The 17,372-nt window shown below is 42.6% G+C and overlaps 1 protein-coding gene across 1 annotated transcript; it reads right to left on the bottom strand.

Annotated features, from left to right (window-relative positions):
• Nucleotides 1-3,532: 3,532 nt before the first annotated feature.
• LOC102699633 (probable apyrase 3) lies at nucleotides 3,533-10,929 on the bottom strand. Its single transcript, XM_040528780.1, has 8 exons — nucleotides 10,518-10,929; nucleotides 7,343-7,471; nucleotides 7,195-7,251; nucleotides 6,968-7,060; nucleotides 6,143-6,348; nucleotides 5,692-5,783; nucleotides 5,103-5,504; nucleotides 3,533-3,797 (listed from the first exon to the last, which is right to left on the bottom strand). The coding sequence occupies exons 1-8, from the start codon at nucleotides 10,809-10,811 to the stop codon at nucleotides 3,667-3,669; spliced, it is 1,404 nt and encodes a 467-aa protein (XP_040384714.1). The 5' UTR covers nucleotides 10,812-10,929; the 3' UTR covers nucleotides 3,533-3,666.
• Between the last annotated feature and the right edge of the window lie 6,443 nt (nucleotides 10,930-17,372).

The raw sequence follows: 17,372 nt of genomic DNA, 5'->3' as shown, positions 1-17,372 counted from the left end.
GTTTTCCTAAAAATATCATATTGAATTTTTTGAAACCTAAACAGAGCATTCTATATAAATGAATATTGAAAGTAATTACACAGTTATAGGGTAAATCGTCAAACCAATCTTTTGAGCCTAATTAGTACGTGATTAGTCATAAGTGCTATAGTACCCTACATGTATTAATGACGGATTAATTAGGCTTAAAAGATTCGTCTCGCAGTATCTTGGTGGAATCTGTAATTTATTTTGCAATTATACTACATGTAATACTTTAAATATGTGTCCGTATATCCGATGTGATGTTTTTTTAAAAAAAAATTGTAAACTAACCTAAATTTACACCCTTTTGATCATTCTTTCGCTATCCCTCAACTATTTTGGTTCCTATCCATCTCCTGTCATATCCTTGACCTGTTTAATGCCTTATAACCTATTCTATTAAAGGTTATTTTGATACCCTAGGTTAGATTCTAAACCTTTGGTAATTAATTTAGTGAAACCAATGTTTAGCAAAGTAAATGACTACTTCATTCACAAAAAACCGTATGGCTTTATTTGCTTTGTGTTTGCCTCCCTTTGGATCTTCTCTTGTGTGTTATGGCTAGTTTATTATGTTTTTTTTTGGGTGATTTGCAGTTGTCTCTCCTTCTTGCTTATTTTTGTTCGCACTTACTGACTGCGAGGGAGGGGAGTTGACTGAAGATTTGACTCCACAGGAGCTTGAGCAAGGCAAGTTAAACGATTTATTGACAAACAAAATTGCACGCAATAATCAGTACCTACTTATTGTGCCTTACCTTGATCATTCAATATCCTGTTTATTTGTAACCAATAATTACGTATGAATCCCTAGTCAATTACGACACTGCTTAGCAATGCTTTACTAGTTGCATATACTCATATTTGTAACAAACAAATTTGTTTGGGTGATCAAGGGGGGTGATCAAACTCTCGGCATGTGGAGACGTTAGGAACAGTATGCTTCATCAGAGATCACATGGAATTGTGTTTGCTTCATTACAGAGACTGAGTGAGATAATGACACAATTTTCATCTCTTCGGTGTCTCAATTGATTATTTCATCCAGCTAGGGAGCATTAGCAACAGATCAAAACCGTTTGTGTTCTGGTCCTATCGTACATATGGTCTTTTTGTTTTTGGGAGTGCCTGTACACCACTCAAGTGATTTTTTCCTACAATATCTAAAACGTTATATTTGCACAAGCGTAACTGTGGTATAATTGCACTACAATGCAAGTATAATTCAGTGTCACGTAGTTACAGATATAACTAGCATAAAACTGACATGTAAGTCTCGTACAAATAAAACAGGTAAGTGCTACCTGCATTGAATTATATAGTAGTTATTGTGATTACTGGTATTATACCTATGCTAACGCTACGGCTCTATTTAATAATATAATTAAGAAATTATAAATTCATTTAAATGCAATAATATGTAAACCAAACATTTGAATTTGTTTATCTATAAAGCATATATTAATCTGATTATTATTTAAACAAACTCTGACAAAATAGAAGCAAATCACTCGTTTATAATGACTATACTAACTTTGAATAATTAATTATAGATTACAAGTTTTCATGTTTGGACTGTAATTGCAGATTTAAAAAACATTACAACAACAAATTGACGCTAATTTCACAATCAGTATAATACCAAGCATATACATTGCCAGGACAGTTTTAACTAAATAATTTATTCATATTATCTAATACTAACATAAAATTTAAACTCTATAAATCTAAAATTAACAAAATCAGTTTTAAAGAAACATGGGAAATATCACATGCCATTTTCCATCTCCTTATAATAAATGAAACTTTGTGGATGTCTATACAAATCATGCGAACAACAGAACTATACAACTCTCAAAAAACCCGATTCATAGTCTAAATTTATTATGAGATTTTAAAAAAATTCATCATGTCTTTTTATGTTACATAAAGAGAGATTTAAATCAAACATTAAGAGATCGTATGATACCTACTTTATTTTTCATTACTTGTGTTTCTAATTTGTTATTATCAGGAGGTCCACGTATCTTTCAATGATTTAAAAAAATGTTCTATAGTGGTGCATTATTTGACAGATCAAGATATTTATTTATTTCAAATTAAAACATGACGCTAACAAAATATTTCTTCCACACCAGATACTCTTTTTTACTAGAGATTTAACTCTGATATTATTTTTAATGATTTAACTATTTAGGTGTGCAACTATAGTGTGGTCTAGAGTCTTTATCGATATTATATTTAGCGCATTGTTGCATGGAGTTGAACACAAACTCTATTTTCTTGGTATCATTATCAGTGTTATCACGGTGCACTTACAAAATTATGATTGAACTTTAGTTCTAAAGATATACATTGCATATTTGTATAAACTTTATGATTAAAAAATTCCATATTTCTCTTTATATAAAGTAATATATATAAAGTGTTTATAATTGGAAACATATATTTTATATAAAGTAATAGACCTTTAATCGTGGTGTTTCGCATATTTGCCACTGGGTCCATATTTTATAGACACATATGGATCCACATGTCATACACTCCGAGTGTCAAATTTAAAAAACACCACATGTTTGGAGGCCCACTTTTGCAAATCTCTCAGTTAACAGACCTAGCTGACTCTTTCGATCGTCATGTAAGCAATTTTGGTGACGTGGAGGAAAGGAAGTGAAGGAGAGAGAAAAACTGTTGCCATGCTAACAACGGCTTAAAGTCGACTCTTAGCATTTATTAAAAAAAACTTTGTTACATGAGGTCGGATAAAAAGAAAACTAGTATAATAAAAAATATTTTATTGCATTAATAAAGAAACCATACCTGATTCTTTCTTTGTACGTATCATTATAAAATAGATTTTTTTTTGCTGACTTGGGTTATGTGAGAGTCGATGATGGACTCTATCTTTGAACATCTTTGAACATGCCCTAATAAGCACATGCAAGTAAGCCAACTCAAGTGCACGATGCGGATATCGATAGCACTAAAAAACTATTATTACTATTTAATGTTTATTACAAGATAATAAATTATAGAATCAGTTAAATGTATTAAAAGTTAAGTTAAAAGTTTCATACCATTGCAGTTGACATTATAATTTTGAGTATTCTCAAAATTGAGTTGAAACTTCGGACATGTCAATTTGAGTTGAAAGTTTCGAATCTGAGGTCGAAAATTTCTAATCTGTGACCAAAATTTTTAATTTGGAGTTCAAAGTGTTGAACCGGAATAAAAAAATCAGCACATGTAGTGGGTCCCACCTCTCTGATTGAATCCGCACACCGCCATTGTGCTCCCTAATCAGAAAAGGCGGGCCTTAAAGCCAAGGGTACATAACTTTCATTTTGTTCGACTAATCTCATGCCTGCACCATTGTGGGTACTCCCTCCATTTCACGATATAAGATTTTATATCTAGATTTACGTGGATAATAATGTATTAGACATATATGTAACTTATATACATTTATTAATTGATAAATTTAGATATGACTAATGATCTTACGATATGAAACTGATGCGGTATATATTTTTGCCATGAAATAACATTTTATTGATTTATTGCATAGCTGTGTGCGCCTGGTACACAAATCAGGGAAAATATATCTCACACAAGCGGTCCACGCACTGGTGGCGTGGGGACTCAAGCGGACTGATGACTCGTCTGCGACGACAAGGCTTCGATAGCAGTTCCCAGCGGCCACGCTGACTCCACATAGTAATCCCCATACTTCACCTGCTTCACAAGCGTCATCTCCCTGGTTGGCTGCAGACCTGCCGAATCATAATTTCAAACATTTCAGCAATTTTACCATACTTGAGTATTTACTAAGAGATATCATTGTTTTCTATATAAATTTGGTATCTCTTGCTACTTTACGTAGAAAAATGTGGTACGCCAGGGTACCTCCTAAAGGATGGAAAAAAAAGCTCCAAACATATATATCGGTTAGTGTTGGCACCACCATCTCTTGAAGTGAAATTTAGCAGAGAGTTTGGAAACAAAGTTGTTGGTATTGAAAATAGACCAAATTAGTTAAAGACTTCTGAAGTTCAGATTATCAAATACTTCCTCTATTTTTTTTGATGTCGTTGTCTTTTTGATTTATATTCGACCCGTCGTCATATTCAACAATTTTGTCTACATATATAAATTTATAAATCATATTTAAAGTTACTCTAGGGGAAACTATTTTAAGCAGACGGGTGGATGTTCACCCGTGTGATTGCATGTCATCTAAATAGTCATAAAAATATAAAAAAATTTGACAACATAGATTAATATGAGTTATATCACTCCCCCATCATGCAAGTTTAAATTCAACTTCTACAAGTTGTAGCAAAAAAAAAACTAAAACTAGTGTACGCACATTTACAATTATTTTTGTTATTTTTGTTACCACATGTAGAAGTCGAATTTAAACGTGCAAGCAACAGGTGGACATCCACCCGTATGCTAAAAAACTGCATCCGTTACTTTAGTAATAAATCAAATCGTAATAAAATAGTCAATAATTATATATAAATTTTTTCAATAAGACGAAGGGTCAAACGTATATAAAAAAATCAACGGCGTTAACCAAAAAAATCGGAGGGAGTATGTCGTTTGTTTAACAAAATTTGGATGCCATCAAATGCAGAGTATTTTATATGGTTCTGGTGGTGGTACCCAAAACAATGTCCAAAACAATGTGTAATTAGAGTAAACTACCGTTATTGCGAGCACAACAAAATGAACATAACTCAAGTTAACTCGTCAACAACAGTAAAAATATAGTAATAATTTCGTGTGATCGTGTCCGGGATACTAGGCAGCAGGATGAAAACGGTCACAACCAGTTGAAAATGATATCATATTTTAATAATATTTTTAGAAATGGTATCGGTATAGTGGGAAAATTTTTATATTTATAAAAATTTATGAATTGCAGTACTTAGCGCGCAATAAAGCTGACTGAAAATGTTAAATTTTAAAAAGATAATGGTTGGTAAGATATTATTTTTATATTATTATTTTCAGAAACGGTACGGGTAACGGTAAATTTTCATACGTTTTTATCTCTACTAGGTAATACTTACCGAAGCCCTTGACGAGCAAAGTGTACTGGTACGTCAGGTCCATGCAGAGGAACTGCACGTCGAACGCCGTCGGGTACGCGGCCGCGGCCTCGCCGGAGCTCAGCGAGCAGGCCTTCTCCGCCGCCTCGGCGTACGCCGCCGGGGTGACCACGGCGCTCGGCGCGCCCTCGGCGACGATCCCGACGTGCTCCGCCCGGTCGTAGAAGTAGGACGCCACGTAGAGCTCGGCCAGGCCGGCGCCGCCGCCGCCGTTCCACACGCCGTTGAAGCTGCAGTCCCTGCCGGCCCCGCACGGCGCGTCCAGCCCCAGCGCGGCGGCCGCCTCCTCGCCGCACTTGCCGTAGTCCGCCCCCTCCGGCGACGCCGCCGCCGCGTACTCCTCGCCGTTGTATTTGTATGTGCCTTCGTTGAGGTGATCGATATCAAAACCAGCGTATGCATATCAGCAAGTTATTTTTGCAGCAATGTTGCTTAACTTTCTTTTTTATAACTGAAAACAGTCGATATAGCCTCTCAATCCATATGAGTTCGAGCTGACGATGGCATTTAAATCATGAAACTATTTTTTTTTAATTTTTCCAAGACGTACCATTGAATCCACGAAGCATGCAATAGCTGAATGGTCCATTCTTGATCTTGAGAATCTCCACGCGAGAAGCTTGGAGCCCATAAAGCAAGTAACTGCGCATGTAAGAAGATCGTCATCATCATCGTCGTTGCCTTACTTTGTAGAAAAAATTATAAATGATTTGCAAAAAAAAAATCTCTTATGCTTATGTTTATAAGACAAAATTTAAATATTTAACCTTAATTTTTTATTAGATTTTGGGGTTTTGAACGATTGAACGTAGTTTACTGTCTTCATATCACTAAAAATACTTATATAAAAGTTTATTCTCAAAATATTTTTTATTTGTAAATATAACCAACTATGACCGCCCTGGGGGCTTTGGTTTTCCTCCCTTTAAAAACTTTAAGCTAGGTTTACTCTGAAGAAGTAGGATGTTATTTGGGTAGAAAGAGTAGCCACTTAATTCAACCTGTGAACATAAAGATTGTAATCCTTTCCCCTGAGGTACTCCTTTGTAACATAAGGATCCTTGCCCACAGGAACAGGAGGAGCGTTTGCAGCAGCATCAGCAGAAATGGCGTAGGCCATTTGAACCGAACCACCTCCTAGGTCGATCACTCCTACTGTTTTCGAGTAATCCCCGCCTAACCTCCCCAAAAGATAGTTCAAAGCAACCTGCACAACATGCACAGAAATGGAGTAGGAGATATAAGTACGAATCGATGTAAATTCTCAGTAAACTTTTGCACCAAATGACAATATATTTTTACTACTATAAAAGTCTGGGGCTGACTCCAGTATATTTTACTGGTAGTACAATTTAATCCATCTATTGATCTATTTTTATCGGACAGGACTGTGATTAAATTATACTACCAATAATATTAGATGTACTAGAAATTTAAATGGCAATATCGTCCTTTTATTGTGATCTTTATTGCAAAGAAAACAAAATTACAAAACAAGTAATTAACTAGGTAAAAATACATTTTTTCTACTGGTAGTATAATACGACAATTAAAATACACCAGAGAGTTGCTATAAAAGTCTATAGTCACCGCCTACCCCCATTGCATTTTAACAATTTACCCCCTTAATTTCGTAATATTAAAAATCAATCAAATTTAGATGGATGTTCACATAAAATCAAATTAATATGGATATTTTCTATATAAAAAATATGACCACATATTTCATGAAAAATATTTTTCTATTTATTTTAGAAATAATATAATATAATTTTATCCTTTGCAAAGCACATGCATTCAACTAGTATATGTTGAAAATTCCATACCCAGAGGTTGGATCCTTCTTGAGAGCCACCAAGGACACTGATCCATTCTGGCTTGTAGTGGAATTTGCTCTTGCTGTGGACAAGATCCCGAACCTGTAGGTATAGCATCACTGAAAACTTGTCATTCATTCTTGTGATCAATATATAATCAAGGGACGGTTAAGATGTTCACAAAAGAGTAGAGCATATCATCTAAACAAACAAGAACTTTACTATGATGGGATTACCGCTTGAAGAATCTCCTCTGCCTTTTCATCTCCAATCAGTCTTAGACCAGCTGTGGCCTGAAACACCAGTTTGATTATTACCAAACATAAGATTGTTCTTGAGGTCTTAATTTCAAGAACACAAGTTGCAATCAAGTTCAGTAAGTACCCCAAGCTTAAGGGGAGTTCTTTTCTGAAGCCGCTTGGGGACGACACTTTCAGCCTTCTCTAGCAGAGGAGCAATGGAGTTTGCTGCCTCCTCTGGTTTACCAGCATATGAGCTCAAGCCAGGCTTCACCTGTATTTTTACAGGGGTCAACCAATGTGAATTAAACTAACAATTAATCAGTTTTAATTACTGACTTGTGTAACTTTCTTTACAGAATCCATCAAACAACTTTCATAATGGTTTCAGCTTTACAGTTCAAAAGGAAGCTGCAGAGATCTTGAAGCATGACATACGCTTCACCCTTTAAAAAGGAGCTGCAGTAACCTTGAAGCATACTCCAAGTATTTGGAATGAAAACTCATTGTCGTTGATATGAAGAAAAAAAATTGATGTTTGACCTTTTTCTACCTGTATAACTTTAACTTGAATATAACATTAAAATATATTTGTACATGTATAATATGTTTAGGACATGTATGATACAGTTTTTGTGTCCTTAACTAATAAGTTTCAAAAGTTCCTTTACACAGTTGAAGAACTCTAACACAATTTTTATAAATATTTCAAAAGTTATTCATACATAAAGTACCAAAAATTTTAACTTGATCATTAAATATTTATGACAAGACAGTATATATTTCTAACAGTATCACAGGTGACAGCATTACAGGCTTCAGAATTTTGGTCCCAATTTTCTAAGATTTTGGATGTACGGGTGGACCTCCTCCGGACAGGAAAAAAAAATCAGGGAAAATCCTTTTCAGATTTCAAATTTGTGGATTCATCGAAATTTTGGTCCACCCCGGTCGGGACCTTTTTGGTTCCGAAAGAGTGAAACCTGCACATGTAGAAGCTAGCAAACACCAACTATTTTTGTCCATACTTTAAATTTAAACAACTGGATTCCCATTATATTTTTGCCATCCATTTGAGGTATAGGGGGGACAGTACTACTCTATAAAGGATTTGTACCAACTACTGTAAAACTAATATATATTCATTCAGCCAAGGCACAAACATATTCAAACTTTTTGTAATAAAAAATCTCCACCAGGTACGACTTGAAATAAATAACATTTGGCCCTTTCGTATCGCGCCGAATCTTTCTTATACTTTATCTATTTCGAAACACTATTGACATATCAATACATTACAAGTCCACACACCTATAAGTTTACATGTGCATAGAGAAAATAAATAGTTTTATTAACGAACAACCCTGATTTTTGTTGATTGCTTTAAGAAACGGGAGTTTCCACGTGACGTGGGGTGCAGAGGAGGCAGTGGTTTTTACGTCACGTGGAGTGAGAAAGAGTATGATGACCTAATTTTTTAAGTAGTATAGATAAATATTTTTAGGATTTAAAACTCGTATACATGATTTATATAATTTTAGAGTACTATTTTTGTCATATCACCCTTAATTATTTTCCATCTTACGTTTAACTGCCCTCTTGTATTAACCGCTTATGATTTAATGAGAAACAGTAGACATCCATCTTTTTTTTCTAATTATACTTATAAACTTTTAAATTTTCAACCATTAAATTGATTTGGAGATTTTCTTAGCGTAGTTTATTTTTCAGTCTTTGTTTTTAGGTCGCCAAGAATATATATATAAATTTTTATGACCTAGGGATGCTATGTGCTAATCTTATTGTCACTTATATAACCTATAGATGCTTGTATTTGGACGGACTACTTTCTCCTCTCACCCCTTTAATTGTGACGTCAGACCAAATCTTTGTCCTTATTGTATTATAAGTCAGCTTCATATGTTTGTACCACACCATCCAATCTGCTTGGGCCAATATGTTTCACTTAAAGTTCGTTTTTTGTTAATTAATTACTATGTCAAACTATATACCAATCGAAACAGGGGACAATTCTTGCATATTGTTCCATACTTTTGATACCTCCGAAATCATGCACGCCACCTTATATACTCCAAATATATATAATAAGTCGTTTTTGCTCTAAAACTCGGTGATTAAAAATCAGTTACTATGTATATCTTTAGTATCTCGTTTAAATTATATTAGGAAAAAAGATAAACAATATACGTATACAGACTTACGGGGTGTATAACAAATAGGGGAGTAAAAAATTGAAAATGGAATTAAATAGAATATAAAACAACGTATATTTTGAAAAGAGTAAAAAGGACAAATCATTGCAAGTAGAATACAGCAACGCTGAAACTCTCACCGACACCGTCCCAGATTTTGTTTTTTTTTTTTTTGCACTGCCAAAACATCCAAAAAATAGTACTACATATCCTTTTATATTTGATGTGGTATTGATGGGTGTGGTCCAAAGATAATGTTTTCCACTTTTCCTGCTGGAGACACGTGAAAATACACATATCATCATCATGCAGTATCGAGACTCCTAATACCATTTCAGTTCCATTGGTATTTATTTTGTTTTTGCTAAACACAGCCTGCCATATGCAGGGGTGAAAATGGATCAAGGCACATGGGTTTTTTCACAATCTTATTTAATTCTTAAAAAAAGTTAGCTCAAAACGTTATATAATTTTATTTTAACCCTTTTTAAGCCTGATCTTTAAATTTTATACACAAAATAGTTTGGCCGTTTACCACTTCCAGGCGTACGTGCTGCTTTGTACCACGAGAAGCTTCGCCCAAGCCCGCTTCAGACAATTTTTCATTTGAAGTACCAACTTACATAGTTCATTGAGGATTTCTTGCTAGTTATTTATTATTGTCTTATCTGGTTAGTTTCACACAGAAATTAACATCCAACACCCTGCAAGAACTGTGAAAATTTTGATATTATATATTACGTGTATCACCATCACAAGGCGAGAAGAAGTTATGTGAGTTACTAGATTTTTAATCATCTTGTTTCCATGCAGAAATAAAATCCTTTTTTGCAATCGCTATAGGAAGAGATCGATTACAGTTAATACGCAAATATATATGCATTTATTACATCTCACTTTTTGTTCTGCTTATAGTAATGAAAATTAAAATTTTTTAATCTTAAATTTGTAAGCTGATTTTAGAGTTCTGCATCGAAGTTTATTTTTCAGCGTTTATATTTATTCTTTAAAAATACGTACATACAAATTTTGTTCATATATTATTTTTTAAAAAAATATGCCATCTGACTTTACAATCACTCGTTTGGTTCATCCATTCGTACGTACCTTGGCGAACAACTCGATTTCGTCGCCGATCTTGACGAGGTCCATCTGCTCGTCGAACCTGAAGACGTGCACCCGGCTCCCGGTGCTGCCGGCGTCGAAGATGACGGCGTATTTGTCCTTCGCCGCCGCTGTCTCCGGCGCCAGCTGCTGCAGGTCCTCGTCCTCCGAGCTGGCATCGTCAGCAGCACCGCCACTAACCAGCCCGCCCTTCCGGCCGAGCACCACCGGGTCGGCGCACGACGACACGGCGAGGGCGACGAGGAGGAGGACGCGCAACACGGCGGAGCGCGCCATCGCCGCCGCAGCTAGCTAGCTCGCTCGCTCTAGCCGCCGGTCGGTCGACGAAAGGACGCCGGATCGAGCTCAGCGCTTCGAACTACTTTTACTCCCACAGTGGTGAGTGCGGAGATCGAGTGAGCTGGTGGTGAGTCCATTTATGTCTTGCGAGGTTGTACCCTGCAATGGACAGGGGCTCGTCATTGGCCGCACGTTCTTGATCCAATTCTTAATGGGGCTGCTATCCACAGGATCCCGTTTTAAAAACAGGATGACACCGATGAGTATCAAAATCGATACTTCGTCGGTATCAAATCCGATACTAAAAACAAGATGATTTTGATGAGGTATCAAATACGATACCTCATCAGTACTAGGTGATATTAGTATGGTAACATCTGATACTCGCTTAGTACCACCAAAAACAAAAACTACTGTTGGTACCTAGCCGTACCTCTTATGCGTCCGTGTCCGGCCACCGTCGCCGAGCTCACTGTGCCACCGTCACCGTCGCCGAGCTCGTCCGACCGCCTTAGATCGAGCTGCCTGTGTCACGCCCTTAGTTTTACCCTAGCTAAAACTTAATAAAATAATACATTAAAAATAATTTGTTAATTAAAATTTAGGAGAAAACCCAGTGTATAAATTAATTTAATTTAATTGGAAGCTTTTCGGACATTGTAAAATGTCCCAAAAGTATTTTAAATTATTAACAGGATTTATATTTAAATTGCAGTCAATAAAATTTGGTCTAATAAACTTAATAAAAATCGGCAAAATTAGAGGCAATTTCTTTTTTTTCCCTCCTTCCTTTTTCTTTTGTTTTTTCCCTTCTTTCTTTTTCCCTTTTTCTTTTTCTTTTTCTCTTTTCTTTTTTTTCCTCCTGGTCGCACCTCCTCTTCCCCTCCCTGTTGTGCAATCCCCTCTCCCTCTCCCAAGCCGTGACCAGCCACCTCTCTCACTTAAAAACTAATTCCTATCAATTAGGATTCTCTTTGTTATCCCTTTAAAACATTATCTATTCTTTCTTAATAGGAGATAGATAATTAGATTTATCTCTAGCTCTCGCCCCCATAAATATCCCCCTACAGCCTTGCCTCTTTTCCCCGTTTCTCTCCCGTGCCCCTTATGCCACCTCCTGTCAAGCAGCGAGCAGCAGTGCAGCCGTCCGCCGGTTTTTCTTCCCCCGAATCTCAGGTTCGCATCTGTCACACCCGGAGTTTCCTCCTAAGCCTAAATCGTAAAAAGAAATTCGTAAGCAATAATTGGCTTAATTAACTCAGGAAGAATCCCTCTAAAAGAACCTAATTCATTTAAATCGAGGCTCGCAAATCGACTAACTGGATTTAAATTCAAATTGCCGAAGTATAAAATTTGGCCAAACAAAAAAATTTAAAACTCGACAAAAGTAGGGTTTTCCTTTTTCCCTCATTTTTCCTTTCTTTTTCCCTTCCTTCTCAAATTGGGCCGAAGTCCAAGTTTCCTCCCTCTTTCTTTTTCCTTTTCTTTTTCTTTTTCTTTTCCTTCCCGGGCCGGCCCAGCCGAGCCAGCCCGCAGCCTCCTCCTCGGCCGGCCCAGCCGAGCCGGCCTCCCTCCGCCCGCCAGCGCACGCCCCGCCTGGGCCGCCGCTCGGCCCAGCTCCTGCGTCGCCCGCTCGCCCGCGCCGCGAGTCCGCGCCGCCTCCCTCCTCTCTCTCGCGCCACTGACAGGTGGGGCCCACCTGTCAGCGACCGAGCTCCGCCAGCCCGCGCCGTGCCCGCGCCGGCCGAGTCCGAGTCCGCCGCCGTGCCGCAACCGCCGGCGCCGCAACGGTCGCCGCCGAGACCGCGTCGTCGCCAACTCGGTCTCCAACCTCCGCCCGCCCTAGCTGGTGCCGCCACCCTATAAATCCCCACCGCCGCCGCGCCGTCGCCCACTTTCCGCCGTCGCTCGTGTCGCCGCCGCGCTGCTGCCTTTCGCCGCCGCCGTGCAATTTTCGCCGTCGGACGCCTTCGCTGCTGTCCAGCCGCGTCATCGCCTCCGTGCCGCTGTCGCCGACCGGTCGCCATCCTCGTCATCGCCGGTGAGCGTCCCCCGCGCCGCGCATTCCTCTGTCGCGTCGTCGCCGTCGCGCCCGGTCGCCTCACCGCCGCCAATCGATCTCCGCCGCCACCGCCGATCTCCCGCACCCGCCCGCGTCGCCTCCTCCGCCTCGGTCTCGCCGACCCGCCCGCGCCCTCACCGCCGCCGGTGAGCACCCGCACCCTCCTCCCCTCTTTCTCCCCCTTTCCGGCCGACCGCCGCCGAGTCGCGCGCCGTCGCCGGACGAGACCGAAGCTCGCCGCTCCCGCCGGCCGCCGTGGTCGTCGTCGCCTCCGCGTCGCCGACGTCTGGCCGCCGTTGCTTGCGCCCGCGCGTGCCGTGCCGTCGCCGCTCGCCAGTCGCCGTCGCCGCTGTTCTGCCGGGTTGCGCCCGTGCGTCGCCGGCCCGGCCGTCGTCGCCTTCGCGCCGTCGCCGCTCGCCGGTCGTCGTCGTCGCGCCGTCGCGCCGCCGTCGCCGTGCGCCGCCGCCGCCACGTCGCCCGCCGCTCTCGCCGGTCGCCGCCGTCCGCCCGACCGCGCGTTCTGTCACCTCCTCTCTGTTCCTCTCTCGCTGACGAGTGGGTCCCACCCGTCAGTCATCCCCGCGCCCGCCTCCTCTCTCTCTCCTCCCCGGGCCCGCGTGGCAGTCTCTCCCTCTCCCCTTCTCTCACCGACAGGTGGTCCCCACCTGTCAGCCGTCAGTTTCCTCTCTCCTCGCTGACGTCAGCAGCCCCATTAATTGCGCAATAATTGATTTAGGACTTTTCTGTTTAGCTAAAAAACCCAGAAAACTTCTAAAATTCATAAGTAATTCATCTAGTCTCCGTTTAGGTCCATTCAAATTTCATTAAATTCATAAAATTATCAAGAATCCATTAAAAATAGTTTCTTTTTCTGTTTCAGTAGAGTTTGTGCCTGTTTTATTTATTTTTTGTGGTTTGTCGCTTAGATTCGGACCCCGTCGAAGAGCCGGTTTACTTCGAGATCGTCGCCGAAGTTCCCCAAGGGCCAGAGGAAGGCAAGTGACACTCATCCTTGAACATATTGAACCCATTATTGCAAATTCCTCGCTTATTTATTTCAAATATGCATTGTTTTAATTAAAGTACTTACTTTATGCTATTTTCGGGTAAACCTTATTATTATGCCGTCATTTATCCAACTTTATTCATTGCTGGACCAGGGGTAACTTGATTAGAGTCAGGCCTAGGTTAATGCTTAGCCATGCTTAGAACAAATAGCTCATGGGATCACATTTAATTATGCTTAGTTCTGAATAGCTGAGATAGTGATTCACTACCCGGTTCGGGTTAATGTCAACTAAAATATTGATAATGGTGGGCTGTGGGTGCATGGTTTTGAGAGTCGCACCCATGGCGATTAAGGACCGGTTCACGGGAAACCCTGGAAGTAAATAAGTGCTAACCACATGCCGAAATGGGTAAGGTGGGATTTGGAGCATGACTTCGAACTATTTGACGTACCTAGGCAAGGGTAGGCGTGATGGAGTATGGACGGGCAATCGTGGTGTAACGAAAGCTTCTCCTGCTTCCGGATCTACCAAGGCACAAGAGGGGACTGCCCGACTTGGTGTAAAGGAGGGGGTGAAACCTGAAGTGTGGTGCGATTAAATAGGGAGGGTTGTGTAACGGGTCCTATCACGGTCTCCTTTCCGGTATGCCGTGGTGGTATGTTGGCGCACGTTCAAGTGTAGTGGAGTCGTGTCTTGTGGGTACAGTAGTACACCTCTGATCAGAGTATAAACTATTCGAATAGCCGTGCCCACGGTTAAGGGCGAACTCCCAGCTTCACTGTGATTAGTGAACCTCTAATAACTTGAGTAAATTGGTTATCACTCGGGACTACTGCAACGTGGTGTAACGTTGAGTAGTGGTTGGGCCTGTTGCAACGTGGTGTAACGTTGGACAGTGTTGTGGTACTTTACAACTGCTTATTTTATTTATGCTTTACTGTACTTAATTACCTTTATTCTTTAAGCTCTGTTATTTATTTAAACTGCTGCTTTATCGCAACTAACCCTAGCCTGTCCTTGTAAATCCCGTTGCATCATTTATTTTCCCCTTGTCCGTGTTACTTGTTGAGTACGGTGGTTTGTACTCAGCCTTGCTTAACTTTCCCAACCCAGAGCTAGAAGCAGAGTCCGATGGAGGTGCCTCTCAGGAGTGAGCTGTTCCGCCGTCGAAGTGTTGCCTGTGGACTGGAGCCGTACCCGCTGGAGCTAGTCTACCCCTTTGTTTTTCTTTCCGCTGCATTTCCGCTAGAATAAGTGTAATTTTCAGTTGTTTCTAAGAACGATGGTTATGTAATCAACATTGTCTTTTTGTGTACCCTGGCTGGTCCTAGACAGGGATTTAATACACAATTAAGTTCAGAAATTCATGTGAGGAATTTCTGGGCGTGACAGCATCTATTTTATTCTTGCGAATCAATCTAAATTCATCTACCATTTATTTGTTTAGGTTTTCTAGCCGAACAACGAGGAACAACAGCAATCCAGCGTCGATCTCTCCATACGTTTTATTCATGCAACGGGTCGTCTAATTCCCGTCGTTAAATCTAAATTTAACGGGTCGTCTAATTCCCGTCGTTGTTTCGCTAATAGTGCACGGTTTCGTGTTTCGGAGCTAATTCATCGTGCGAATCTGTATTCGCGCATGTTTTAGTTCTATTTTGCGAGTACATTTTCTGTTCGCGATTTCCCGAGCCGCGACCCAACCCGCGCTCGAAGTCTCTATCACCTCCCTCGGCCCATCTCCTCCTCCTTTCCTTCCCTCCCCGCCGACCTGCCAGCCCGGCTCCTCTCGGCCCATCTCCCTCCTCTCCTTCCTTCGGGCCTCCTCTCCCTCCTCTCCGCCCTTCCCTCTCGCTGGGCCGGCCTAGAGGCCGTAGCCCACTGGCGCCCTGGAGTCCGGTTTACCTCCCCCTCTCCCGGCCGCCGACAGGTAGGGCCCACCTGTCGGAGGCGTCTCCCTCCTCTATCCGCCCGCTCGCGCGCGCGCTAGCCACGCCACGCGTCGATCTCGCCGCCGCCATGGCCGTGTGCCGCTCGGCCACCGCCCTTCGCGTCCTCCCCGCATCCGTCTCGCTGTGCCGCCTCGCCGCGGCTGTCGCCATCGCGTCGCGCGCCGCTAGCCTCGTCATGCCCTCGCTCCCACGCCCCGATCGCCTAGCCGCACCTGCGCGTGCGCTGCGTCTCTGCCGCGCCGTCGCGTCGTGCTCGTCTGCACTTTGTCGTTGAGCCGCACTCGCGCCGCGCGCCTCGCCGCGTCCGAAACGCGTAGCCGCCCCACACCCGCACCGCCGTGCTCGCCGCGCGGATTGCGCCCGCGACGTGGCTGCAGCCTCACTGCCGCACGAGCCGCCGTCGCCAATAGCTGCTTCGCGCCGCTGCCGTGCCAATGCCCGTTGCTCTTCACGTCGGATGCGCCCATTGCCTCGTTGCCGCCGGTCGAGCTTGCGCCTCACCGCCGGTCGCCGTCGTGGGGCCGCGTCATCACCCATTCCCGCTAGACGCCGACTAGCTGCCACCCTTCGCGCCGTCGGTGAGCATCCCCTTCCCCTCTCCCTCCTTTTTCTTCCCCTTCGGCTAATGCCGCCGCCACCCGATCCTGATCCCGCCGCCGAATCCGTCGCCGGACCCCGCCGCGTCGCTGTGGCCGCGCGTGCCTCCCTGCCACCAGCCGCCGCCTCGCGCCGCCTTGCCAAGCCGTTGCGCCTCGCTTCGCCCGCGCCCGTGTGCACACCGGGTTCCCCCGCCACGCTCTCTGGATTTCCCGTGCCGAAGCCGCCGTTGACTCCAACTCCCCCGCCCGCAATGGCCGCCGCCCGCCGCGCCCGCGTGCGCGACGTGGTCTCTAACCTCTGCCTCCGCCCTAGCCGGCCGCCCTTATAAATCTCACCTCCCCGCGTGCTGCCGCCACCTCTTTCTGCAAGCACCGCCGCTGCCTCCATTGGGCATGCCTCCCGCCGGCCGGACATCGCCTGCCGCTCGGTCTCCTTCGAGCGACGCCCCCATCGATCTCGCATCGTCGTCGTCGTGCCCGTCGCGCCGCCCTCGGGTCGCCGCTGCTATGCGTCGTTGTCACCGTCGTGCCATCCCCGGTGAGCTCCCGCTCTCCTTTCCCTTGCTCCTCCTTTTCTTCTCCTCCAATTAATTGCGCAATAATTCATTAAGGTTTTCTGTTTAGTTTAAAAATATAGTTAATCTTCTAAAATTCATAACTAATTCATCTAGTCTCCGTTTAGGTCCATTCAAGTTTCAGTAAATCCAGAAAAATGCCATAATTATTGCTCTGTTTCAGTAGTTTTATAGTCTGTTTTTGCTTTTTTTGTCTTGTTTGTTGTAGGTTTTGAACCCGTCGAAGCGTCGTTCGTTCTCGAAGTCGTTGCCGAAGTTTCTCGTGGGTCTAAGCAAGTCAAGTGGCACCCTTCTTTGATCATATTGAACCGATGATTAAAAAATTCCCCGCTTTTACATTCAAACATGCATTGTTTTATG

Source organism: Oryza brachyantha, chromosome 11 (assembly GCF_000231095.2).
Source record: "Oryza brachyantha chromosome 11, ObraRS2, whole genome shotgun sequence".
NCBI lineage: Eukaryota > Viridiplantae > Streptophyta > Magnoliopsida > Poales > Poaceae > Oryza > Oryza brachyantha.
The sequence above is the reverse complement of the archived record's forward strand: the minus strand, read 5'-3'. Positions and strand labels throughout refer to the sequence as shown.